Source organism: Candoia aspera, chromosome 7 (assembly GCF_035149785.1).
Source record: "Candoia aspera isolate rCanAsp1 chromosome 7, rCanAsp1.hap2, whole genome shotgun sequence".
Classification (NCBI taxonomy): domain Eukaryota; kingdom Metazoa; phylum Chordata; class Lepidosauria; order Squamata; family Boidae; genus Candoia; species Candoia aspera.
The window spans coordinates 11,277,957-11,305,691 of NC_086159.1; the positions used below are offsets into that span (position 1 = coordinate 11,277,957).

General features: G+C 43.2%; 1 protein-coding gene across 2 annotated transcripts; it reads right to left on the reverse strand.

The window, feature by feature from the left end:
- Positions 1-234: 234 nt before the first annotated feature.
- LOC134500792 (solute carrier organic anion transporter family member 1B3-like) lies at positions 235-27,735 on the reverse strand. Of its 2 annotated transcripts, none has more exons than XM_063308207.1 (15): positions 27,645-27,735; positions 24,808-24,972; positions 17,748-17,889; positions 16,361-16,493; positions 15,007-15,113; positions 13,678-13,827; positions 12,901-12,999; positions 11,796-12,038; positions 10,624-10,785; positions 8,547-8,745; positions 8,102-8,264; positions 6,086-6,270; positions 5,125-5,189; positions 2,190-2,307; positions 235-757 (listed from the first exon to the last, which is right to left on the reverse strand). In XM_063308207.1, exons 2-15 carry the CDS (start codon positions 24,937-24,939, stop codon positions 541-543), a joined length of 2,115 nt encoding a protein of 704 aa, XP_063164277.1. In that variant the 5' UTR covers positions 24,940-24,972; positions 27,645-27,735; the 3' UTR covers positions 235-540. The 2 variants fall into 2 exon arrangements, with proteins under 2 accessions (XP_063164277.1, XP_063164276.1); XM_063308206.1 differs by having other exon boundaries at positions 8,547-8,742; positions 10,621-10,785.

Below are 27,735 nucleotides of genomic sequence, written 5' to 3' on the forward strand. Positions count from 1 at the left end.
TTCTAGCCTTGTGCTTAACCACTACATCATACTGGCTCTTAAATTAAATTTAAATTAAATTAAATTAAATTTTTAATTTTTTTAAAAAATGGTTAGTCTGAAAAAGTGCTACCAAACTTTTTTTATTATTATTTTCAGAGAGAAATCACGTAATTGACACAGATATCACAGGTACCTTGGAATCTTGCAAGACTTGAGTACTGGGAGGACTTAAATTACCCTTTATGTCAGGTCCAGAATTCAATGTTTTATTTTTTACTTCAGTGCAACCAATGATCAAGTCTCATTTTTAGAAGACCACACAAGATGGCAGCTCCTTTGCCTTCCAAAGTTCTGTTTTTCAAAGGGGTCGGAGAAATGAATACTTTTTTTGCCTTGAATCCTGAAGGATTGACTGGGTGCTGCTTTGCCCTAATGAGGTAACTTCCCCTCCCAAAAATGACAGGAAACAATGCTGCCATTTTTCAGTAGCTAAGTTCTAAGAGTCTAAGATGCCTGCAGTCCATCAACTTCTACCCTTGGTGTACGTCCAGTTTTTTGCTAGAGGCAGGTATTCATTTCTGCATCTGAACGATGTGCTGAAAGTTCTGTATCCTTTAGTTTTATCTCTTCGTTCAGAGGTGCACCTTCTTTGGACCCATTTTCAGCCTCCTTGGCCTCTTGTTCTCCAACATGTTTCTTGACAAGCAAGAAAAAGATGAAAGCCAGCAGATAGGATGGCACTCTCAAGCCAAGTGTGAGACCGTAGAAGGAATACCTGCGTAAAAAAAATTGTGCTTGCAAGTCAGTTGTGATTCTTGGTGGCTACATGGACTAGTCCTTGCAGTTTTCTTGGCAAGATTTTTTGGAAGTGGTTTGCCCTTGCCTTCTTCTTGCTAGGGCTGAGAGAGAGGGACTGGCCCAAGGTTACCCTGTTGACTTCAAGCCTAAGGTAAGACTAGAATTCACAGTCTACCAGTTTCTAGTGGGCTATACTTCTGCAAAACCTGGAGGGTTCATTTAGCCATTGAAAGGTCAATCTTTGATGAATTTATCAGAGTGAATGATATAAATTATAGGCAGGACTAGAACTCACAGTCTCCCAGTTATTAATGTGGTGCCTTTAACTACTGCATCAACTGGCTAATCTAAATCTAAATCCCACTTTTCAACCAAAAAGGTGGAGGGAATGAGTATAGGAACTAACAACATGTATGAACAACCTGATTTTACAAGGAAGGGTTATTCATTAAAGTGAAATGTCCATTAAATCTGAATATGTAACAATGTAACAATAAGTAGCATATTTTTGTGATCTTTTTATATAAAGTATCTAAAATGCATGTAATACTTGCCCATTGTTGCCTTAGTTAATAAATCTGCCAGTTGAACCAATTAAAATGTATCAACTGTGTCCACACAATGCATGTAACAGCTTAGTTACAAACCTACTACAGGCAGTCCTCGCTTAACAACCACAATTGGGACCAGAATTTCAGTTGCTAAGCAAAGTGGTCATTAAGCAAATCCGACCAGATTTTATGACCTTTTTTGTGGTGGTCGTTAAGCAAATCACCACAGGTGTTAAGTGAACCACATGGTCATTAAGTGAATCATACAGTTCCCCATTGATTTTGCTTGCCAGAAGCTGGCTGGGAAGGTTGAAAACAGTGATCACATGACCACAGGACACTGTGACAGTCATAAATGCAAACCGGTTGCCAAGCGCCTAAATCATGATCATGTGACTACAGGGACACTGTGACGGTCGTAAGTGTGAGAACCAGTCATAAATCATTTTTTTCAACACCGTTGTAAGTCTGAACCATCACTAAACAAATGGTTGTTAAGTGAGGACTACCTGTAGCTGCATTCACGTAATAGACTAAGCTCACTTGGTTTAAAATTTGGTAAGATTTGTTTATGGACCTACTTTGCTGAAAGTCAGTCTGCTTGGCGAAGTTAGAATTCACTATGTTGTGCAAATCCAGAAAAGGATTCGTTCATACGACCATCTCATGTGAACCCTGTCCATTTGGGCAATCTGTGAGAGCTTCGCATCAGATATTAATTTTCATGGAATCATCACTCGGAAAATTCTGTTGTCATGTTGGAGCTCATTTCATCTGAGTGTGGCCACTGCATTAAGTTAATCTGGAAGGCCCTTTGGAAGGCTTTCTCAGAAATCACGGGGTGGCAGTGGAACTCACCTATACTGTGCCGCATCATATAGCCTACAGGCACCTTTTTGGCCACAAGGGGTCCTTGCCCACTTCAAGCAACTCTTGTCAATCACAGCACCAAAGTAAACTGGGGCTGGAATTCCACCTAGAAGACATTGGACGGGAAATATGTATTAGGTTATCACGTACAGAAGCATTTTTCAGCAGTTTTCCTGGGTGGGTTGACAGCATAAGCAGGATAAGATGTGTGCGTGTTTGTATTTTTGAAGACAAGATCTATACAGGACACATACTTATGCAGCCCATTGCAAGGACTGGTTTGAGATAGATAGATAGATAGATAGATAGATATATATATATATATATATATATATATATATATATATATATATATTCGATTTCTATAGCCGCCCATCTCAGCAAGTGACTCTGAGATGGGCGGCTATCTTCTGGGCCTACAATTTATTTATTTATTTTATTATTCAAATTTAATTACCACCCATCTCCCCCAAGAGAGGGACTCTGGGTGGTTTACAATAAAACAATTGGCCTACACTTGGCCCATGACTCACAGAATATAGACCTATAAGCTAGAAACACATTTGATTTGATCATCAAACAACATCAGTATCTATTGGGATGAGGTCTCATCAGTATGCTGATGATACTCAATTGTACATCTCCATCCCGGGTGAGGTAAGTGACGCCATGACTGCCCTCTCTGAGTGTCTGGGGGCTGTGAGGGCCTGGATGGGGAACAACAGGCTTCAGCTGAACCCTGGTAAGACAGAGAGGCTGTGGGTTAAGGGTTCCTCCGTATCCGGGAAGTTATCACCTTTAGTTCTGGATGGGGTTGCACTGCCCCATTCAGACCTGGTGCGTAACTTGGGGGTCCTTCTGGACTCACAACTCCTGCTCACAGAGCAGGTGGCAGCCGTGGCTAGGAGGGCCTTTGTGCAGCTATGTGCTGTGTACCAGTTATGCCCCTTCCTGGATAGGGAGGCCCTTTGAACAGTCACTCACACCCTTGTTATCTCTCATATAGACTATTGCAATGCGCTCTACATGGGGCTACCCTTGAAAAGTATCCGGAAGCTCCAGCTGGTCCAGAATGCAGCCGCGTGAGCTGTTTTTGGTGCCCCCAGAAGGGCACATGTAACACCACTGCTGTGCGAGCTGCACTGGGTGCCAGTTTGCTTTCGGGTCCAATTCAAGGTGTTGGTTATCACCTTTAAAGCCCTACATGGCATGGGGCCAGGCTACCTGAGGGACCCCTTCTTCCCCGTTACATCAACCCGTCCCACCCGATTGTGCAGAGAGGGCATGCTACGGACCCCGTCTGTAAGAGAATTTCATCTGGCGGGGTCCAGGAAGTGGGCCTTCTCTGCACTGGCACCCACCTTGTGGAACATGCTGCCCCGGGGGGTGAAATTGGCCCCATCGCTCCTGGCCTTTCGGCGGAGTCTGAAGTCTGAAGACCTGGTTCTGCCGCCTTGCTTGGGGTGGAGAGGGGAATAGATCTACATGGGGATGGTTGCTATAGACCACTCCTCCCACACTTGGACTGTTTTAGATTTTTCACCACTTGGATTCTTTATTTTTACCTCTATTTATATTATTTATTACTGTATTTTACTCTCTGTATTTATGGTTATGGTTTTAATCGATTGTTGTAAACCACCCAGAGTCCCCCGATGGGAGGAGATGGGCGGGGATAAATTAGATAGATAAATAGATAAATAAATAAATAAATCAAATGTATTTCTAGCTTATACGTCTATATTCTGTGAGTCATGGGCCAACTGTAGGCCTCGCAGAATCCCCAGAGGTCCCAAACCATCAATACCTTTCTGTCTTTTATCCTTGTGTCTTAAAGTAGCCAAGGTTGAGAAACACTGGGTTAAAGGGTTTGAGATTGGGCGGGATTAAGAGACAAAATATGTACTTTATAACCTCTAGCAGCTTAATGCATTTTTCCCCTTAAAAAGTCCCCACATGCTTCAAAATCATGCCGCTTTTCCTATTTTCCTTCCTAATCCCCCTGTCAGTTCTGCAATGAATACAAAGTGACTCAAATTTGTCCCTGGTCTCGAGGGCAGTTTTAAAAAGTGCAGCCCCAGCTGCAAATCTAAATCAAGTTTTTGTTTGCTTTTCCCGTGTCTGCAAAATCTGGCTTCTGTAATAGATCACGTTTACATAAGGAAGTTTCACTAGCTAGCATTAAGCTTGTGATCGTTATAGCTTTCTGGAAATCAGTTAGTTAGCATGCAGGAAAACAACAGAAACATTCCCCAAGTATCTCCCATGTACAAGAGGAAGGCGTTAGCCTGCAGAGAGGAACCCCAAATGTTTCAGAAAGTACAAGAAGTCTTTAGGAGGAAAAATAAAAGCATGGTTCTTGAATTGCAAAGAGGTTGATGTCAAGCATCTCCATGTGCTTGGCCTACAGAGACAGATGTTGCTTTTTTCTTAAGGACCCTTGCTGGAAAACCCAAGAGCCTGGTGAAAAAGGTTTGCCTCAGCACCACAGTATCCCCCAACCAGAATTGTGACAACTGAGAAAACCCATCCATGATACCAGACCTCAGTAAACATTCATTCAAATTGTGCACATCTTGCACTAGAAGATTTCTCTGATGTGCAGGTTCGGTGCTGATTCTCATATCATGGATTAATGATATTGTCCCCCATGACTCCAGAAGGGAACAACTTGCATTTTCATGCCATGCTAGGGATTTTTCAGAAGCATCTGATCAGCGACTGTAGTTGGTGGGAAACAGATGCCGGTTATTTTGACTGAAATATTTCATCCATTAAGGCATTTCTTATATTCTGAAGGCATGAAGAGAGCATGCCTTTCTTTCATAATTATTTGGCTGTACTCTGAACAATGTGAATATGTCAGAATCCCTTGAAGAAAGTGTCCAGTAATGTCCCATATAGTCAGAATGGTTGTTCTTACCCAAAGCTCTTATCACAAGCAGAAAGAGACCAACTGCAAGTGACTTCAGGTCCTGAGGTACACATCTAAAAGATGATAAATTAACCACATTAGTAAACATGCTTCAGTGGGGTTTGCCAAAAGTCTATAAATGAACTTCATGTTATTATTAGGTCTAGCTGAGGGAGAGGGACCCTTGTGTCTTTTTCTTTCCTATTGCTGTGCTTGGATTGACAAGTCCAAGCATTTACACAAAGCAGTTGGTAAAGTGGTGGGAAGGAGGTCACCAGAGGGCAGTAGTCATGAATGTAGGTTTCATTCCTGGCCACTACAATGAAAAAGATGATATTATGGAATGGTCAGCTAATGGGTGTTGTCAAAAAGTTCTGCCCGTGTTCCTGGACTGACATAGCCAATCAAAGTAGATGATGATAGACTCAATAGACCAATGGACTGATTCCATGTAGAAGGTGTTTCCCATGCTTATCTCAGTTTGCATAGTATGATGCCAATTGGGCAATGTGCAGCAGAATAGTGAATAAATGTGACTCCCCCTTTCTACAAATGGTAAGAAGTGGAGAGAGATACAGAGCAGATGGATATACCCTACAGGGATTTATGGGGAGAAAGGGAATTAGACATGAGATAGAAGTTCTTTGAGATAAACTTTCACCTCTTTGTCTTTTGCAAAAAGGAACCACAAGGATAGTTGACTTGGATAGACACCATGCTACATTTTTTCCTCCCCCATTGCTATCTCTTCACTAAAAGGCTGAAACTACATCATAATTTATGGGACACATTTGATTGAAATAGCCTGAGGAACATCTGGAATACTTAAATATTCATAGGTTTGTAGGAATACACATATTTTCATTGAGGTTTATACTTCTGATGTTTAATTTTTTTTTAAAAAAAGTCTGGTTGGAATCTTGAGTAACTGCTGTCTTATTGTTGGCTATTTACTTAACTCATTCCTTACCTAATAAGAAGCATGTACAGAGGAATAGCACTCAGTGAGAACATAAAGGAGCTCACAACTTTGATGATTATGTAATAAATAAAACTCCTTGAGCACTCATCACTTCTGTGGCATTCACCCAACACGGCTGAAGAATTCCTCATTGTAGCATCTGCTTTCTCAACGCAGCTGCAATTGTGAAAAACCTATGAGGAAAAACACGTGGAATGGTAAAGGGAATCTCAGGTCCCCATCACTTCATTTCTAAATGGAAACGTCTGATGTACACATCTCTTAATCCTTTTATTTATTTATTTATTTAATTTTTATCCTGCCTTTATTATTTCTATAAATAACTCAAGGCGGTGAACATACCTAATACTCCTTCCTCCTCCTATTTTCCCCACAACAACAACCCTGTGAGGTGGGTTGGGCTGAGAGGGAGTGACTGGCCCAGGGTCACCCAGCTGGCTTTTGTGCCTAAGGCGGGACTAGAACTGTCATACTAAGCCTGATTGGCTCTTGGGCTGAGAGAGGGTGACTGGCCCAAGCTGGCTTTCATGCCTAAGGCGGGACTAGAACTCACAGTGTCCTGGTTTCTAGCCCAGCACCTTAACCACTAGACCAACTGGCTCTGATAATCTATGATAGCCTTAATTATTAATTATTATTATTAATCTATGATAGCCTTCCCTACATTGGAAGTCTACATCCAGTGGCACTGACTTTTCAGGACCCCTAATGATCTACTGAGCACAAGGAGCAGTAAGAGTTAGGGACTTACTCTGTGTCCTCCTTGCAGAATCTGTCCCTTTGCCTGCTGTTTGTCTTAGGGTCTGCTAATCTTAGGTTGCTTGCTTCTACTTTTCTGCCCATTCATGCACCACATGGAGGACACGCTCTTGGCCTTTCCTCCTGGTAGAATATAGTTAGCTTGGTGCTAGGCTTTGCCTATTCTTGTCATGTAGTTCCTGCAAATAAATCTTTCTATATAGTTGCCAAACCTGTTTCAGTAATTGTTGCTTAGGTCAGATTTCCACTCCAGGAGCTCTCTCACACATATGTACTATATTTCAACCACCATCACCCTAATCAGATGCCCTCCAGGTATGCTGGAGTATACAAAATGGTTGCATTCACACAAGACACTGAATCAGAACTAGTGGCTGCATTCTCATAAAATGCTAAATTTTGTTATTTTTTAGTTTGTTGACTGTGGCTTAGTGTGTTGTGTGAATCTAGCTTATTTCAACAACTTCCAGTTCAGTGTGTTGTGCAAGCCCCCAAAATGATTTAGTCCAATAGCCAGATTAAAAGTAGCACAAACTGAGCCACTGAGAATTGGCAAAGTTGCAGGCTGGGGAAGACCAGGCTAGATTCCTCAAACAGGCTTGCTTCATTCACATAACGTCCTTCACTTGATTTGGAATTTGCACAGTATAGCCCACACATCAAAAATACGTATGCTGCCCTTCACGTTTTTCTAAAATCGCTAGTTCTTGCACAAGCTCTCATTGCATGTGTGCATAATATTTTATTATATCATATAGAATTTATATCATATATATAATAAACATTATATATTTATTATACACACACTTTTTAGGTGGGTGGAGGCACCTCTTGCTTGACTCCTCTTGAAAAGCTAAGCAGGGTCAGACCTGGTTAGTGTTTGGATGGGAGACCTGCAGGAAATCCTTGAGCTCTAAGTAAATTGAGAAATTGAAATAAACATGCCAGAATAATGGAAACCATTTCCAAATTGTTGACAAGTGAATCACAGTGTTCATGATCTTATAGGAGTTGAGCTTGACCTGGTGGTGTCTTTACTTTGACCTTGGCTGTCTGAAGGATCCTGATATCTATTGCTGCTCCCTGCAGTAGAGACATTGCTGTGGGGATTTAAAAACTAAGTCTTGGACTCCATGTGCCTGGTTGTTTAAAAGATAAAGTGATGAGGCAGAAACCCTACCTCTCATTTCTTCGCTCCTCAGCTTCCCTAGATACATAAATTAAAATTCAGTCTCTTATCCTTACTGTTTCTTTCTTTGATCCTGTTAGGTTTTTGCATCCAGCAAAACAGGCCGACACATATGTGAGTCCATTAGCTCCACAAACAGGGTCCCACTGGCTGGTAGCACAGGTACAGTTGGAATTGCAGGCTGAAGATAAAGAAAGTTGATCCTGAGCAGCTGCTTCCCTTATTAAAAAAAATGGAGAATTGCACACTTAAGCTTGTCCTGGGACTTGAATATGAAGCACTCAAAGTGGGTCAAGATAAATGCAAAAACAAAAAACAAAGCCATCTCAGGTGGATCAGCTTGACTGGACTCTAGAGATCATAGCTTACAGCCAGGAGGTAAACTTGTCATGATTCTCTAAAAGGACCATCAATGCCATACACGCATGGACAGCCTTCTAGCACACCATAAGCATACACAGCCTTATGCATACTCACATGTGTGTTGACATATTGACCTACCCGTCATAGGATACTGTCAGTCCAGCCACCGGGTGATTGTCGCAACCCACCGTTAGATACAGAAATAGCAAGACGAAGCCGATGAATGATGCTGCAAATCCCAGTTTTATAGTAGAAATGATGCCTAGCTTGTACTTTCTCATGATGAACCCACCTGTAAAAATCCCAATGCCAACAACTGGCAAAACGGCAACAGCTGAAATATTTAAAAAATAAACAAAGAGAAAGGGGAAGTTACGTTTCTCCATTGCTACTGAATACTCAGGAAGAGCAAAAGAAACATGTGCATGAACATGATCAGAATGGAAAACAGAGGAAATGAGGGCTAGGAGTCTGGACAGCCATTTCTCATGGATAGTTTATTTTTCTTGCACATTGTCAAGGGTTGGACCAGATGATCCTCATGGCCTCTTCCAACTTTACCATACAGGTACTTCTAACTTAACAACTGCAATTGGGACTGGAATTTTGGTCGCTAAGTGATGCGGTCGTTAAGCAAGGCATCACATGACCGGACCCGTTTTTACAACCATTTTTACTGTGGTTGTTAAGTGAATCAATTGTTCACTATTGATTTGGCTTGTCAGAAGCTAGCTGGGAAGGTTGCAAATTGCGATCACATGACTGCAGGATGCTGCAACAGGTCGTAAATGCTAGCCGGTTGCCAAGCACCTAAATTGTGATCACATGACCTTGGGGGTGGTGCGACGGTTGTCACTTTGGGGATGGGTCATAAGTAACTTTTTTTTGGCCCTGTTGTATCTCTGAACCATGGTTAAACAAATGGTCGTTAAGCAAGGACTACCTGTACTGTGATCCTGTTAGAAAGTAGAGACATTTTCCTTTTTATTTTGCCCCCTTACAGTGTTTATCCACCTTCACGAACTGAAAGCAATGGAATGTGGTATCCTTGTGTTAAGTTTAGTGACAAGGAGGCCAAACAGTATGTGGTATGTGGGTGTATGCAGGTGTGTGAGAATGTGAATATCCTGCCTTTCCTCGTATCATCATCTCTGCCACGGTCTGCAGGAGCCTCCCTGACTTCTCATGTTTCCTCTAATTCCAAAGGAAGATGTCAGATCAGAAGGAAACTTCTTCCATGGGTTTTTTCAGGGGTGGTGTCACTCATATAGGAGTGACTCCTACTGGAGAGTTCTGTTCTGCTCTGGACAAATTGTTGGAGAAGTTCAAAGCAATGGTCCATCCAGTTTCCCTGCCTACTTGTTTGAAGGAGTTTTAAAAGACCATTGAGTCCAGCAGTAGGTAGTAACACTGGATTGGTTAAAGCAGTGTTTCTCAACCTTGGCTGCTTTAAGAGGGGTGGACTTCAACTCCCAGAATTCCCCAGCCAGCCATGCTGGCTGGGGAATTCTGGGAGTTGAAGTCCACCCCTCTTAAAGCAGCCAAGGTTGAGAAACACTGGGTTAAAGGGTTTGAGATGCCCAAGCATACAACTGCAATCTGATGGTCGGGGATGATAGGAGTTACAATCATATCACACTAAGTACGTGCAACCTAGTAAAGGTAAAGGTTTCCCTTGACGTAAAGTCCAGTCGAATCCGACTCTAGGGGGCGGTGCTCATCTCCGTTTCTAAGCCTTGGAGCCGGTGTTGTCATAGACGCTTCCGGGTCATGTGGCCAGCATGACGACACGGAACGCCGTTACCTTCCCGCCGAAGCGGTACCTATTGATCTACTCACATTTGCATGTTTTCGAACTGCTAGGTGGGCAGGAGCTGGGACTAGCAACGGGAGCTCACCCCGCCGCGCGGTTTCGAACCGCCGACCTTCCGATCGGCAGCTCAGCGGTTTAACCCGCAGCGCCACCGCGTCCCTATACGTGCAACCTACTCAATTAAAAATAGAATCAAATTTACATTTTGTCTTGACCTTTTCTATTTTTTGCAAGAGGCATCCCTCTCATTTGTTTCTCAAGGTCCACCACTTTTGGATGAAAATATGGCCCCTTCATCTACTTGGTCTATTAGGCGGCTGCGGTCAAAGCGGGAATGGGTGGGTATGTGTGTATAAGAGACAGAGAAAATGAGAATGAGGAAGAGGAAGAGAGACTTGCCGATTATAAAATTAGATCTTGAAATTGGCAGACCGTACTGCTGTTCCATATATTTTGCCTGGTAGGTGATGTAACCGATAAAACTGCTCGTGTTCAGGAGTAATGAGCACAATAGTATAACATACATTTTGTTCCCCAAGATTCTCTTCAGGGACCTGAAGAACTCTGAAAAAAGTGGTAGGAGATGCTTGTTAGCATATACACAGAAGATATCTACCAAACCTTGGTCCAGAAAGCCCTAGCAAATCCATGTTAGTTCCATAGTCGGAGCAAATGCTCTTGTTTCTTCTCCTTGCTTCTTGCTCTGGATATTGACTCTCTGGCCTAGAATCAGATCATTAACAGTGAGAGATGTGAAGCCCACAGGGAAATGTGTGATTGCACATTCCAGCAATGGATTGCACTTGGGTAGGACTTCAATTATAAGAAACTGTTAGTATCCTGACTTAGAGCAAAAAACCACGCTGAGACGTGGGCTTGGTCTCTAGTGTTTATTATCTGCTCTAGCAGGTAGAAAATCCTGCCAAACCGAAGGAGTGTGAGAAACCCAGACAGATAAACCCAAAGCTCAAGGCAGGTCTGCTCTGAGTTTCTTTGAAGGACAGTTCAAAGCCTCTAAACTACGCATGCATTTTCCCCCCTGGATAGGGGCCCCCTCCTGCTCACCATCAGTACTCATGACACTTAGCTTCTATTTGAGCACAACTGGCACCAATTAATCCTGATATCCAATGCCAGGTTGCTCCTGAGTAGACTTGCCTGGGCATAGTGCTTCTCTGTCTCTGACTCCCCGCCCTCTGGATCTTTATATGGAGATAGCAATGTCCCTGTGGGCTGGGGGAAGGAGGAAACTCTGGTTCAAGGGCTGAATCAACAAGACCAGGAATGGTGGTTGCTAGGACCATGGCTCCTTGTGTTTAACTCTCTGATTGCCATATCCTGGTCCTCCTCCTTGTGCCTTTCACACCAATGATTGACCCTCTTGATCTTCTCTTCTCTTGATACCTACAACAGATCTTGATACCTATCCATTTTCAACTACTGTATGCAGTAGCCTCTGATCCTTGCTCTGGAATTCAGTCCTTGGACTCAGCCTTACAGTCAGCTTTCCTAGAATCCAGAGCTTGACCCTAGCTGAGTCCTGCCATAGCTAAATTGAACCATTTCAATCTTACCTTTTAATTGTCCAGAGTATGCCACTCGTCCTTGAACATCAGATTTCTGTCCATGGGTGTTGTCAATGTTGCTTTCTTTGGGATCCAGGTTTTTATGGATATAGGCATTCTCCTTTTTGTCCAGACTTTTAGGCAGGAACAAGAAAGGGATTCCAGAAATCAGCGTGATGGCCCCGGTGAATAAAAAGCCCAGCCACCATGCACCAACCCAACGAGAATCAGTTGGAGTGATAGTTATTGTATCTAGAATAAGGAATGGAGAAAGCTGAGTTCCATTACCTGGAATGTTGGTCTCATGGAGCACTGTCAACTATATGTGCATTTCACAGAATAACAAACAACAATGCAGACCATAAATTTACAGGGTCAGTATCAGCATGGAAGAGGCACTTGAAAGAGTGAGCGAAATGGGAGTGAAGTGAACAGGACAAGGATGTGTCCTCAGAGATCTGAAAAATAAGAGCTTGGCATCTACAAGATGTCATGAAAATGAGTTTCAGGCATAAGCAATTGCAAGAGAAAGAAACTTTTAGATGACAGAAGGTAGAGTAATCTATTGAGATAGGAAAGTAAGGCAGTGTCTTGCCTGTTGCCTAATTTCCCCACTTTTACTGGGACTGAGATTCAGGAGGTACAATTCCACTATTAAATTGGTAGCCATTGATAGCTACCCATCTTCCAGTCCACTTTTAAAGCCACCTACATTGGCAGCCATCCCCACATCTGGTGGCACCGAATCCTATAATTTAGCTATCCATTGGGGAAACAATTGTTTCCTTTCACTGATCCTGAATCTACCAGCATTTAAGTTTAATTATGATCCTGAGTATTAATATTATGAGAGAAGGAGAAAAATTGGTCTTGTTTTTACATATTGCTTTTATTACCTTTCCCCTCAGCTACTTTTTAAGTTGAAAGGTCCTGAGATATTTTTTTTCCCCTTGGAAGGGGGCTACTCCACCCCCCGCCCCAAGAATTCTGCTTGCTCTTATCTTCACCCTTTCCAGTTCCACAATATCCTTTCTCAGGTACAGCAACTTTAGATTTACAGCTCCATTTAACTTAAGCCAGCCAGCCCAGTCGATTAGCTCTTCTTCCATCTTACCCATATCCATAAAACCGATGTCCACATACAGTCTGGCTAACACAGATCCCAGGAGAAAGCCAGCTACTGGGCCAATCATGGCTACAGTGTGCAAAATGCCTGCAATGGTAACGAAATAATATCAGCATATATTTTGCATATTCTTCACTTTTTTACTTAGTGCTTACCTAGGGAACACTTCTGATATTTGATGTAATGGATTATAATAATTAAGTTGTGTATGTGCAAACTGTTCCTTCCTTTCCCCATCACCTGCCCCAGTAAGATCAGCAGCACCATTCTGAAACTAAATTCTGAAGCTAATTTTCTTAGAAGGTGGCAGCACCTTACTGCAGGTAACCTTGACTGATCTCAGAAGCTAAGCAGGGTTGGTTGTGCTTGGTAGTTAGATAAGAGACTGCCCAAAAATTTGAAAAAAAGATCCCAGAAGAAGACACTGGCAAACCACTTCTGTAAGCAATAAAATTGCAGGATGCCATGATCTAGAGTTATGGCCAGCTGGAGAGCATCTTTGCTCCATATCAGATATGTTGTTCTCACAGCTGAGCCAATAAAGAGGCATGTTTTTCCTTCAGATTTTCATGGGAACTTGGATTGTGACTGTCAATTTCTGTTATATCCAATGATGGGCAGAATTAGATGCAGCCTGAACTAGTTATTTGGCATTCTAGGTATCCCCCAATTTGCAGATAAGTAGGAAAAGCAAAATTTAAGCATCCCAGCTTGAACTTTTGCCTATCTCTTCAGGATCTGACTGACAAGCATTTTAGTCATTACTGAGATAAACAGGAACATCTTCTTCTCTAGAGAAATCATCAAGGTATGATATGCCCAGAGGAATAATTGGTGTTTCTCCAATTCCACGTAGCAGATTCCCCAACAAGACGAAAATCCATGCATAAGAGGTAACAACTTTATGGTCACAGTCTGCAAAGAATAACAATTATAGCAAGAAAAGTAGTCATCACTTGGGTCACACCTTTTCCTAAAAAGCACAGCTCCTCCTACTTTCACAGTCCAGAGTGGAAAATAATAAGTGTGGTGAAAGAGAAGACAGGGTTGTAAAAGAATAAAAATATGCTTACACTAATATGATATGATTGGCATCATATTAGCTAACCATCAAGAGCTATTCTATGACATTGCATTGTTTCTATAATATTCTACACCGGAAGCAATACTAAAGTGCCATCTCCTAGATCAGGGTTTCTCAACCTTAGCAACTTTAAGATGTGTGGACTTCAACTCCCAGAATTCCCCAGCCAGCATAAGAAGTCCACACTTCTTAAAGCTGCTAAGGTTGGGAAATCCTGTCCCAGATGTTTCCATATTCCATGTGTATACAAATAATGATGTTCAGATCAGGATAAATTCAGCCAGCTTTACTGTCACATTAGTAGGATGATGTTCCATAATCTTTTCCATAGATTTGAGCATAAATCCCCCCACTTACATTTTCTAATGTAAGCTCTTTTTTAAAAGGAACTTCCTATTTTGGGTACTCAACTTTCAAAGGCAGATTTACAGTCGCAGACTCCATTCAGTCTTGTACCATAATGGAGTCCATTTTGGCTGTTCTCATAAATTCAGTAAAAAAAAAAAAAAGAATCCATGACGGGTTTCTTTGCTTAATGGGACAGACTGATCATCTTCTGATGACAAGCTGCATGTGGCTAAGTATGCATGGCTAGGCCACCAAAGCAGGTGAAATTAGGAATATTATTCTATCAGTAATAGGAAGTGCAAGGCTTTGGATTTGATCATTGGAATGAGAATGCAGGGCTTGCCTCCAACACCTTAAAGCAGACAGGCCATTTTCCAGAATCAGGCAGCAGCTATTTATGGTAGCTCTGAAGCACTTTTTTGGAAACTGAATCTGAAATGCTGAATAACCTGAATAGATTATTTGGGAACAGGTTTCTTTCTGCTTCAACAACTGCTATCTCTCAAGGTCTTATTCTGCTCCATAACAGAAGCTTCATGTTGAACTTCTCCCTTTTACCTCTAAAGGTGAGGTGTCACTAACATTAATTTACTTATTGCGATTTACAGATGTATTTATACCAACCATTCAAAAGACAGATCAGGATAATCTATTATTCTTACCTGGCCTTGGCATCCCTTTTACCTTGGGGACACTTTGATTTAATAAGCAGGGAGAGAAACTGGTGATAGAGATGTTTGATGTGAGTGATAATGAGTCATATTGATAACTGGAAAGGAAAGGGGTTATACAAATACATTTAGAGATATCTTTTCTCTGGCTGGGAGAAATAAGAGCATATTTAGCATTATCTGGAATACACAGTTTACTGTTGCTATGAATATTATTGTTAGTTTTGGTTTATTTTATAATTTTAAATTGTTTTGATCCTTTTTTATGATACAGGCACTAATACTACTTAAGAGGTCTCTGTAACTCAAGCCATCTACAAGTCCAAATAAATACTGTAAATAGGTAAAACAATAATCTGGGAATAATAATTCTGATAATGCTTGAATCAACTTTCCCCAATATATTGATTAATGATGCTTGTATATGTAGGGTTGCCTTATCTGGGCTGGGGACCACTAAAGAGCAGCAGACCATTTTCTGCAATCTCTTTATTGCCATCTAGTGGTTGCCAGCCCCCCACCCCCACCCCACCCCAAGCAAACTTTCTTCCACGCAAAACAAATGGAGTTGCTTCCCTGTTTTCCTGTCCTCTGATAGCTCAGATTGACTTGTTTCTCAGTTAGGGATAGATTTGTACAATTCAGTAGACTAAGATAAAATGGCTAAAAAAGAGTTGGATAGTTTATGATTTAACATGTGGGAAATCAAATCATTATGCTGTGTATATGAGAACCAGGCCATTCTCTTTATTTTACTTATTTGGATGTAGAGTGTTATATGCACACCATGGGCATTGGCAGATAAGGGGGAAGTGAGTGATGACATGTCCATCATGACATCGCCACACAAATGATACAAATTATGTACTTGGGTTATTTGTGAAGGTGTCATAGTGCACATGACACCATTCTGGTATCATTGTGGCTTCTGCTGGATATCTATGCTGAACAAGGTAATTCTATTCTGTCAGCTTGGATTTAGGATCAAGAATGATATATGTACCCAACTCCAGAGTATGTATAATACAGATTTCTTCATGACTTACAAAACTGATGTAGTTCCTTTCTGAACACCCCTATTTGAGAGAAACCTAAATGATTCTCTCACTTAAGTGGTAGATTTTCTTATAGGTCCTACATGAAAATAATGGTTTTCCAGGAATGGAGATATAAAAGATCTATCTATCTATCTATCTATCTATCTATCTATCTATCTATCTATCTATCTATCTATCTATCTATCTATCTATCTATCATCTCTCTCTCATCATCATCATCATCACCACCACCACCATCATCATCATATCTCTCTCTCTTTCTCTCTCCCCCCATATATAATACTTACTATCCCATGAAGAAATGAGGCAATGCCATTAAAAAGCTGCCCACAGACATGATAAAACAACCAAAGGCGATTATCTTTGGCCGATGAAATTTTGCCCCGAAGTAACTCACAAATGCCATCACCAACAAATTTCCTGGGTAGACAATATAGAAGCTCACTGTTAGGGCATGATGGTTGCTGAGTGATGTTTAATCCCAGCTGTCAAAATCTTGTGATGGATTAAGACCAGGGCAGTCAGCCTTTTTGGGCCAGGGAAACATTTTGAGATTCACAATCACAAAATGGCTGCCACGGAAGAGCTGCCAAAAATTGTTGCTGTGGTGGATCATGGCATGTGACAAAAGACACAGTTAGTAGAAGGTAAACAAGCCCCCTCTGTATTTTCTCAGCTATTCCAATGGGATTTTTGTTGGGCTTAAAGACTGTGTTACAAATACATTTTCTGCATTTTCTGCAATATATCTGCAGAATCCAACAATTTGTCAAAACAATGCAATGAATGGTCCACCACCATGATGCAGGCTTCATCCTGTTCATATGTATATGCAATGTCATGACCTTGCGTTGTGACAGCACATTGCCATTCTATCGTTTGTCCCCTTTGCTCCCCACTGTGGACACTGTGCTGCATTTTGCAGTATGCCAACTCCTTCTTTAATTTTTAAAAAATCAAATATATTCTTTTAAAAAGTCAGATGGGACAGAGAACCTGGCGAGCACCAAGAAAGGGTTTGGGACACATCAGTGTCATGAGCATCATGTTGCCTACTTCTTATTTATACTGTCCACCTCAGTGGTTGGCCAATGATCAGGTCTCTTTGTACATGGTACTATAATATAATAAAACTCTAAGTTGCCCATTAGCTAATTGAAAGTATGCTGTTGTGGAGGGGAATATTGATGTACTTCCTTTCATCTAGATCAGAGATGTGAAGCCTCTATACTTCCAGATGTTCCTTGACTTCTAATTCCCATCAGCTGCTCAATCTGAATGAGAATAATGGGAACTGAATCCAAAATCATCTGAATGGGCAGAGGTATCCTCCCCCAATTAACAAGGTTCTGAAAGTCTTGACAGTATTGCTATGATGGTGACATGGTAGAGTACTCATAATCTTTGGAATTTTTTGATTTACCTTCTGAATGATTAGATACATTTCTATGATGAACCAAAGTTATTTGTCACTATCTTGGACAAAGATGGGCAGGAAGAGAGAACGGTGAAGTTTTTTTGAGAGCATCTTAAAATAGAGGGACGCTGAGAACCTCTGGATATCAGTGAACTTGGGTCCTTTGTCTCCCAACCCATAAACAGTGGTCAATTATGTAATATCTATGCCATCAAGCTCCCCATCCATAGCCAATTGGTCTTTCTGGTTCCACCTACCCATTTCAAAGCCTCCATCGATGAAGCCAGCTGTAGAAGAAGAAATGCCAAATCTCCTTTCCAGTTGCGTGAAGGAACTTTTCATCATGGCCTCAGCAAATGCTTTACTAAAATACGTAAATGCCAGGGAAGCAAGGAAAGCCTAAGAAAAGATGGGATGGAGAGAGAGGGAAGAAGAAAGAAAAAATTGAGAACTCTAAATTTCTCCAGAAAATGGGACTAATCTTCCCAGCCTTCAGAGAAATCAAGGTGTTTCCAAGAATAAGTCTGTGCTTCCTCCCCCTCATCCCACCCCTCCAAAGAAAAAGGAAGTTAGGAGGTCAATGCTTTTAGCTAACTGTCAATGACAACATGTTATTTTAAAACTGTGTACTGATATACAGAAAATATTCTTGTATATGTGAGCAAAATAATGACATTCCCCTAACCCAAGGAATTTTCAATCAATATGGCTGAATGACATATTGGCTTGGCATTTATTTATTTATTTATATCATTTATATGGCCACCCAATTTATTGTTTATTTATTTATTTATTTATTAAATTTATATCACCGCCCATCTCCCCCAATGGGGGACTCTGGGCGGTTTACAATAAATAGCATTAAAACATAGCCAGATAAAAGTTACATTAAAATATACATAAAAGCAAACATGAAATCCAAGTGGAGATGGATCACTAAGGGGTACTATGGTGCCAGCCATCCCCAGGTGGAGCTATCTCTCTCCCCCTCCCAAGCAAGGTGGCAGAACCAGGTCTTAAGTTTCTTCCGGAAGTCCGAGAGTGAGGAAATCTGTCTCAACTCCGGGGGCAAGATGTTCCAAAGGGCGGGCGCCACTGCAGAGAAGGCTCGCCTCCTGCACCCCGCTAGATTAAATTCCTTTGCTGATGGGATCCGTAGCATGCCCTCCCTGCCTGACTGGGTGGGACTGGTCGATGTTATGGGGGTGAGATGGTCCCTCAGGTACCCTGGTCCCATGCCATGTAGGGCTTTAAAGGTGATAACCAACACCTTGAATTGGACCCGGAAGCAAACTGGTACCCAATGCAGGTCGCGTAACAGTGGTGTCACATGGGCTGATTTTACAGCCCCAATAACTGTCGACGCAGCCGCATTCTGGACCAGCTGAAGCTTCCAAATACTTTTCAAGGGTAGCCCCATGTAGAGTGCATTGCAGTAGTCTATATGGGAGATGACAAGGGCATGAGTGACTGTTCGGAGGACACCTCGGTCCAGGAATGGGTGTAGCTGGCACATCACCCAAAGATGTGCAAAGGCCCTCCTGGAATGAATCTGAGTGATTTTATCCTGCAGATGCTGTGAAAACTCTTCCGAACGGCATTGTAGGTGGATCCCTGGATCTACCTGACCCAGAAGAGATTGAGCGATTTTAAACAAGGCCGTCAGACGGCATTCTGCAGATGCAATAAGAGCGGAGAAATATTCATGTTTCACTGCTCTTACCGCCACAAGGTAGGCCTTAATAGCGGCTCTAGCTTGTGTTAGGTCAGATTCAGTCTTCGTCTTCCTCCAGTGACACTCCAGACATCTCTTAACCCTCTTCAAAACCCTCAACTCCTCCATAAACCACGGGGAGTGACGGGTCAAATGAGGCAAGAGAGGACACACAGGCCCGATCCTGTCCAAGGCCCCGGCTGCGGCCCTATTCCAGGCCGTGGCCAGGACCAACGCTGGACCATGCAGCAGGCCCTCAGGAATAACCCCCAGCTCCCTCTGAAACCCTACTGGGTCCATCAGTTGCCGGGGGCGGACCAATCAAATGGGTCCAGCCTCCCTGCAGAGCGGGGTGGCACAATAAAATCTCAGGGTCACTACGGTGTGGTCTGACCATGACAATGGGGACAGATCTAACTCTCCCCTCAGATCACATTGCCACTGCTCCGACAAGAAAACTAAGGCCGGGGTGTGATCACTGTCTCGAGTCAGGTCCTGGATAATCTGGGACAGGCCCATGGCTGCCATGGTAGCCATGAACTCCTGGGCCGTCTCTGAGGCACGTCCCAGGGATGGCAGATTGAAGTCCCCCAACACCATAAGCCTGGGGAACTCCACTGCCAACCCCGAGACGGCCTCCAGCAGCTCGGGTAGGGAGGTTGCTATGCAGCAGGGAGGCTGGTACAGCAGCAACACCCCCAACTGTTCTCGGGATCCCAGCTTGAAAATCAGGGTCTCACAACCGGCCACTTGCGGGGCAAGGCCCCTGAAGGCCACTAGAGATTCTCTGATGATAACTGCCACCACGCCTCCCCTGCCCTGGTGTCTCGGCTGGTGCCACACTTGAAACCCAGCCGGGCACATCTCGGAGAGGGCTACACCCCCTTCCGAGCCCAGCCCCCAGAGTTTCCTAATCCAGTAGCCTCCACTCCCGGACCTCCAGAACTCCTGGGCTTAACCAGGGGTCCCTCTTCCCACAATCTTCTCCCACATCATCCACCTTAGGCAGTGGCAATCCCCCCCAGCGCACCAGCTTCTGCTCTCGGCGCTGGTGGGTCACCGCTGCCATCCACACCCTTACAGTGCCCCACCTCAACCTCTCTCACTATAAGAGGTGGGACACACCAGCCACTCCTAACCACCCCTGACTCTCACTCAAGGGCAGGTAGATTTCCACATCAAACCAATCCTAACCTCTTCCCGAGCCTCTCACCCACGGGAGGAGTGGCACACTCACACTCACACCAAGGGACCCCAGCCCTCTGCCACCTAATATAATGAGAATGGCCAGTCTCCCTTCCCCTCCCTTCCCCTCCCCCCTCCCCTAAGATTTTAAAAGCCAAGGATTTCTCTCAAAGCCACTTCACCCCCCAATCTTTCCCATTTCCCCCCCAAGTCTGTCGCCCCAACAGGTTCAGTCTGTTGCAAAGCTGCCGTTGTGGGGCGCCATCTGGCCCATTGAGATGTGTCCAGGGGCCACTGAGGGAGCACAGGGGGCTACCAGGATTCCACCGGGGTCCTCCAGGGTCCACACCCAGGTATGCTGCCACCGCAGCCAGAAACCTCTGCTGCCCACTGCCCACTGCTTCATTCGGTGGGGGGGGGGCTCCACTCATCTCCAGGCCACCGGGGGAGCACAGGGGGCTACCAGGATTCTGCCAGGGTCCTCCAGGGTCCACGGGAGGGCTGTTCGCACCCTCCCAGGTATGCTGCTGCTGCCGCCGCCCCCGCCACCAAAAACCTCTGCTGCCCGCTGTTTGCTGCTTCATTCGGGGGGAGGAATCCAATTGTCTCCAGGTCCACCCCGATTAAGCCGGGGGACCGACCAATCCACCCCACAGCCACCTCAGCTGACCTGAGAGCCAAGCCAGAGGCAGGACTTGCAGAGGCTCGCGGAGACTAGAAAACCGGGGGTCAGCGTCTTTCTCGCAGCGTCTTTCTCACGGCGGCCACCATCTTCAACCAAGGTGACTCTGGGTGGCTTACAAAGGCAACAAAACCCAACAAAAAGAATATAATTATTGTTGTAAGCCGCCCAGAGTCACTTGTTGAGATGGGCGGCTATAGAAATCAAATAAATAAATAAATAAATAAACCTATAATATACCAACAAACAATATTTTTTTCATCGTATGGCATAGCAGTTTGGTGTTCATGCTGCTTTTTCTTGCTGGGAAATCCTTGTGAGGTCCAGCAACCAGATGTGTAGACTATTTAGCCATGACAAGTCATGTTGCCCGGGGTGCACCACAAGGAGGCTAGTCTACATTGCACCGAGTTGGGCTGAGAGAGAATGACTGGCCCAAGGTCACCCAGCCAGCTTTCATGGCTAAGGCGGGACTAGAGCTCACAGACTCCTGGTTTCTAGCGCAGCACCTTAACCACTAGACCAAACTAGCCCTCTGCAAACAAACAATAATGAAACAATAAAACAACAAAAACACAATCCAAATTTGGGAGTTGGTCCAATCCATCTGGGGGAACCAGGTAGAAGAAAAAGAAAGCTGCTTTATCGAATATAAAAATCCTTTTCAAGCTTTCTTTGTCTCACAGGGCAATTGGGACCTGCAGGGGCTTTTTTAAAACATCCCAGGTATTTCATATAAATACTCCCAGCATAGCTGACAAATACAAACATTTAATATGAGTTAAACTAGTTTGTAAGTCAATGAAATAAATTTCTGGAGAGACCTATTTTGTTCATACATGAAAGTAGCGTGGCTAAAGATGCCTTGGTGCCTTGTTGAGGACAGTTCCCTGAATCCAGCAGGTAGAAAGTTCTGAAAAAGGAAGTCCTTCTGTCCACAGTGGCATCTGGATGACAAGGAGATGGGAGCAGCCATCTTAGGTTAAGCAGAGGGATTTTAATCATATCATAATACTGTCTGTAGGCACAGTCTTTAGTTTTTCCCACTGAAGTAAAGAACTGGCGTTCACTTATATTGAAAAAAGGCAAAGGTATAGAGTTAGAGTTAGAAGGGACGTGGTGGCGCTGTGGGTTAAACCGCTGAGCTGCTGAGCTTGCCGATCGGAAGGTCGGCGGTTCGAATCCGCGTGACAGGGTGAGCTCCCGTTGCTAGCCCCAGCTCCTGCCAACCTAGCAGTTCGAAAACATGCAAATGTGAATAGATTAATAGGTACCGCTTCGGCGGGCAGGTAACGGCGTTCCGTGTAGTCATGCCGGCCACATGACCACGGAAGTGTCTACGGACAAATGCCGGCTCTTCGGCTTTGAAACGGAGATGAGCACCGCCCCCTAGAGTTGGACACGACTAGACATAATGTCAAGGGGAACCTTTACTATAGAGTTAGAGGAGGTGTAAAAATCTGTATAGCCCACTAGATGTTGTTTGAAGAACTTTTAGTTGATTTTTTTCTACTTTCCAGTTTAGTGTAAGCCCCAGAATTTCCTAGTGATCTTTGTTCCAAGGACTAACAAGGTGCAATTCTGTTATGTTTTGCAAGATCAGCCATGGCTGGCTAGGTGTGTGGGTTAACTGGAGGAAGACTGAGTCCTCCATCCTTCTTTCCTTCCCTCCCTCCCTTCCAATAATTTCTTCAACATTATCCAGTTTTGTCAACATAACCTCTTGTTATTTCATCAGTTCCCTGATTATATAGGCTAAAAGTTACAATCATTGGTACAAGACAGTTATAGGTGAGTTAACAAAATAGATTCTAATTTGAACTTTGGAATATTTATGACTATGCTGCACATGACTGTCAAAGGTCAGGGTTTTGTTTGTGTCTTTGTTTGTCTATTGGCCAGCAGATGGATTGATTTGCACAACAGGACTGGAAAATGTTGAACGATAAGCTTTTTCTCTAATGCAGTGTTTTCCAGCCTTAGCAACTTCAGGGTGCGTGGACTTCAACTCCCAGAATTCCCCAGGCAGCACATAGCTGGCTGGGGAATTCTGGGAGTTGATATCCACACATCTTGAAGTTGCTAAGGTTGAGAATCACTGCTCTAATGTATCTTGAAGAGAGGAGTATGGTGGAATATTCAGATCAATTCCCCCAGAGATAGAGAAGTCAAGTTTTCTTTGCCCACAGACTCATCCCACCTCCTAGAAAGAAACATGAAAGGAATTTAGACTGCAAGATCACCTCCTTGTTTCTCCCAAAGCAGATTGGCTTTCAACAACTCAGACCAGCCTCAAGTGCTCAAGAAGTGACTCAAAGGGGATGGTTGTGTTTTTAAATCAGATTGCTAGAAGAGCCATTCAGGAAGCATGGAGAAACATCCTCACATCTCAAGTATATATAGGGCCAAAAGTGACTTGATCCCCAGGCTCAGGCATGGTTTTTTTTACAACAAATCAGCTATTGCCTATGATGTTGAAGGATTCCATCAAAGTTGGGATGGGTGCTATTCTCTGCATTCTTGTGTTGCACAGAAAAATAAACTAACTTAATGGGTTGGGCTGGCACAGTAAACACACCAAGCTTCTTGTGCCTCTGTGGTTGCTAGGTTGCTTTAATTTGCCTGGCTGTGTGCACAAGGCTGTTGTGGAGGAAGGAACCCAGAACAAGGGACAATAATTTTCTCCTCCTTATGTCTGTGATACTGGAGGGAATATCTAATCATCATGACCATCCCCATGGGAGGGAGGTGTCAAAATCTGCAAGATGTCAGGTGGGTCATCATGACTAAAGCCTGCCCTTTTTGCACACCCATGCACAGACATACTGTACATAAGCAGTGGGGCTTTGATCACAATGCTGTGCCTACCATTTTGCAGATTTTGACACCCCCACCCCCAGAAACACCACTGTCAGTAAATGTATGGCTTTGTAGTAATAAAATCTATAGTTCATTGAAGATCTGGTAATCTCCATTTTTATCTACACTACCATTCAGATTTATTCAAGGAAATCCTAGAATTCTGATTTTAAAGGGGGAAGCAAAGTTTGACATCATTTGTGTCTGTTTGCGGGGGGGACTGGGGGGGGGGAACTCTGCCAGCATTTGTAGTAATGTTGCATTTGCAGAAACCCTTTCTGGGTACTGAAAGTACCAGAGGAGGCCTCCAAAATATCACAGGGCAGTGGAGGAAGTGAAACGAAAGACATCAATGCACAATTTGGTGGTCCTTTATGTGAGTAATTTGTAGCTAGGTCTATCAAATACAACCATTTGACAACCAGGATAGTCTGAAATCCATCCCAATGTGCTTCTCATGGTGCAAAACCTCCATTACCATCCCAACTCCTACTATATGCCAGCCAGCAGATTTAGCAGTTGGGCTCCTCGATCTAATGATGCAACATGTTAGTGCAGGGAAAGCCAAGAATTTCTTCCAGTGGGAATAGAGACAACCCCTTCAAGCTCCTGACTTTGCAATGCTGCCATGTCTGAAGTGGCACCCACTACTTTGAAATGGCATTTCTCCAGGTACAGCTGCAATGCCATTAGCCCAGAGATATTTTGAAAGTGCTTGCAGTTTCAAACCTCTGGCTGCAGAATCAGGGAATCAGCGGGAAGTTCACCTGGCCCCAGTACTGGAAGTATGTCTTTATCTGGAAGACCTAATGGTTGCAAAATTGAATACATTCTCAATATTTTTAAAGAAACTGGAAAAATATAGAAGCCATTAAACCTTGAGTCCTTGAAAGCGGGTTGTTTCTTTCCTTATTGGTAGTTTGTTGGTAGTTTTCTCCTCTGTTGGTTCAGTGTTTACTTCCATGACTAATTTGTCTTCATTCTTGGAGTCAGTATCCAGCTGTTTCATGATTTTCTATCTTGGATAATTTTCCTGTTGCCCCTAAAGAAAATTCTCAGGTTACTGTTTTATAGGACATTTCCCATGTTTCTTTACTACCTTTGCATTGTACTGTTTTAGTGGGGAGAGGCATCCTCAGACTACCTAATCAGAGACTGCTTTGAACCATTTAGTTCTGAGAACCTTTGGGAATTTTAGGGGGTACCAGATCTGGACTGTAAACATCTAGATGACCAGCAGATGGCAGCAAAGAAATACGTGAAAATTCTACCTCTTCCAGACCATCCAGTGGTTATCTGGATGTTGGCAGTCCAAATTTGGTAACACTAAGCCACCTAATTCCTGGCACTGTGCTATTTTTTAAGCTGTTTTTAATTTTATTTTGATGCCACATTTCCTCCTGTGGAAGAACCCTGGAGGTTTATCAGTAAAAACAATCTTAAATGAAACAAACAATCTTAAATGAATCAAAACAATACATACTAAAAGTGTCTTCATTAAAAAAAAATGCAATACAACAAGCAATCAAAACGTCTGGTCTTGAAATAGATTGTTATCATATACATTACGTATTATTAGGGTTACAGTTTTGCACAAGTCTAGATTTCCGCATGTGTCACCTCTTGCGGGGGCCGCATTGGTTGCTGATTTGCTTCCAGGTCCAATTCAAGGGGCTGGTTATCACCTTTAAAGCCCTACATGGCTTGGGGCCTGGTTATTTGCAGGACTGCCTTTCCCCAGTCACATCCACCTGGACCACCAGAGTGGGGAGGCAGGGCATGTTGCGGGTCCCTTCAGGGAAGTACATCTCATGGGACCAAGGAAAAGGGCCTTCTCTGTGGTGGCTCCCTCCCTTTGGAGAAAAGATTGGCCCCCACCCTGATACTTTTCCAGAAGGCCTTGAAGACATGGTTCTGTCAGCAGGCCTGGGGACCCCGGATTGAGATGGAGCCGATTAAGTGGTTGATCTGACTGTCTTTGTAACCGGGGGGGGGGGGGGGCAGGGAACGGGTTGATGGGTTTTTTATATTGTGGATTTGAATTTTGTAAGCTGCCCAGAGCCGCTGTGCCTGAGTTGGGCAGCCATATAAATGTATTAATAAATAAATAAATAATATGTGAAGCCTTAAGGGGGAGAGATTTCTTATTATTACAATTTCCAGCCTCCCAAGATCATCCTTTTTACCTCTTTCAACATTCCTCTCTGTCTGGCTGGAGAACAGAAGCCTTAACTCTCTTACATGTTCATAGGACACAGCTGACCACCTAATGTTAGTTTAATCCAAAATAAGGCTGGTGCTGTTTGGGGTTAAAACTACCCCTCTCTAATTCCATTTCTGACTGGGTTGTGCTGTTCGCACAACATGTGAACCCTTGTTAAACATTTAATGAAAGCGCTGTTTTCATTTTTGTTTCAAGCTCTTCTACTGCCTGTTCTGAATAGTGTGACCATCATGGCGGGACTTAGGGCCATAGCCCAGAGTCCCATTCATAAGGAAGAACAGAAGAGGCCCTAAATCAAGCAGAACTGGAGTTTATCATAATGTGAAGAAACTATAGCATAAGCCATGGTTTCTCAACCAGGGTTCCCTGGAACCCTAGGGTTCTGAGAGAGATCAGTAGGGGTTCCCTGGGAGGTCACAATTTATTTAAAAATTATTTCACATTCAGGCAACTTCACAGTAAAGAGGTAAGTTTCATTCTTTATTAAGAACACTGTTATGCATATATACAGGCCTACCCATGAAACGAATGTAATAATTTTGTAACTTCTGGCCTAGATTTGAGCCTGAATGTGCAGGGGTTCCCTGAGGCCTGAAAAATATTTCAAGGGTTCCTCCAGGGTCAAAAGGTTGAGAAAGGCTGGCATAAACTTTAGTATTCAAAGGGAAAGGAAGTGCTTAAACCATGAAGACTGGAATCTAAAATTATTTGACTGGATGGTTGGTTCTGAAACCTACAGTATGTCTTTCCCCATCCAATTGGAATGACAACAGCAACTTTCTCCTTTCAGGGCCAGATCGAGAAGTTCTTCATGATCCTTTCCCAACCTTCTTGAGAAGTGCAGCATTGTACTAGTACTTCAGATGGAGTATTGTTGGAGTCCCTGAAATGCTCCACATTAGTAACATTAGTTTTAACTGATTCAAATAACAAGCAAAGTGACCATGTAATCAAAAATGGCAGTGCTGCCCAAACACAGCACAACCCTTTCTTCTTTTTGTTAAAGATGTCCTTCCAAGAACATGTTCCCATCACCTGGGATAGAATTTCCAACTGAATCTTTTTCGGTGAGACTACATAGAAGTTTTCTAGGAGACTTCCTCAGCATGCAGCAAATTAATCAGGGGAATTTCTTTCACTGCATGGGAAAAGGACAAATAAACAGGATAGGCTGGGAAGGCCTCTGGATGAAGTCGCTGTTATACCAGAGTAACAGGGGGCAGATGAAAAATTAGTAACCCCTGTTACTTTTTCATAGAAGTAGGACAACGCGGTATAAAGAGTTCTCCAAGGCGAAATTACCATAAATATATAAGGGTGCTCAGCCTCCCCCATTCTATTGTATCAACACAATTCCATAAAAGAAAATCCAAGACCAGCATATTGCTTTAGTCAGCATATGCAAGTCCTGTCTGTACAAGTGCTCAGCAGATGTCCAGTAGCAACCAGTACATTATACTATATCAAAGAAGAAGTAAAACTAAACTTACCTGGGTTATAGGTCTAATTCTGCAACAGTTATGGTATCATTGGCATAACGTTGCCTGAAGCTTTCCTCTCTTCAAATGAGGAGATTCTGAA

Excerpts from the sequence above, each read along its gene's own strand:
- LOC134500792 (XM_063308207.1), bottom strand. The coding sequence starts at position 24,939 with ATGAAACAGCTGGATACTGACTCCAAGAATGAAGACAAATTAGTCATG. Across the intron at positions 8,265-8,546 it reads CTGACAGTATCCTATGACGG|GGAAGCAGCTGCTCAGGATC; the intron begins GTAGGTCAATAT and ends TTTTTTAATAAG. Across the intron at positions 758-2,189 it reads TATGATGCGGCACAGTATAG|GTATTCCTTCTACGGTCTCA; the intron begins GTGAGTTCCACT and ends TTTTTTACGCAG.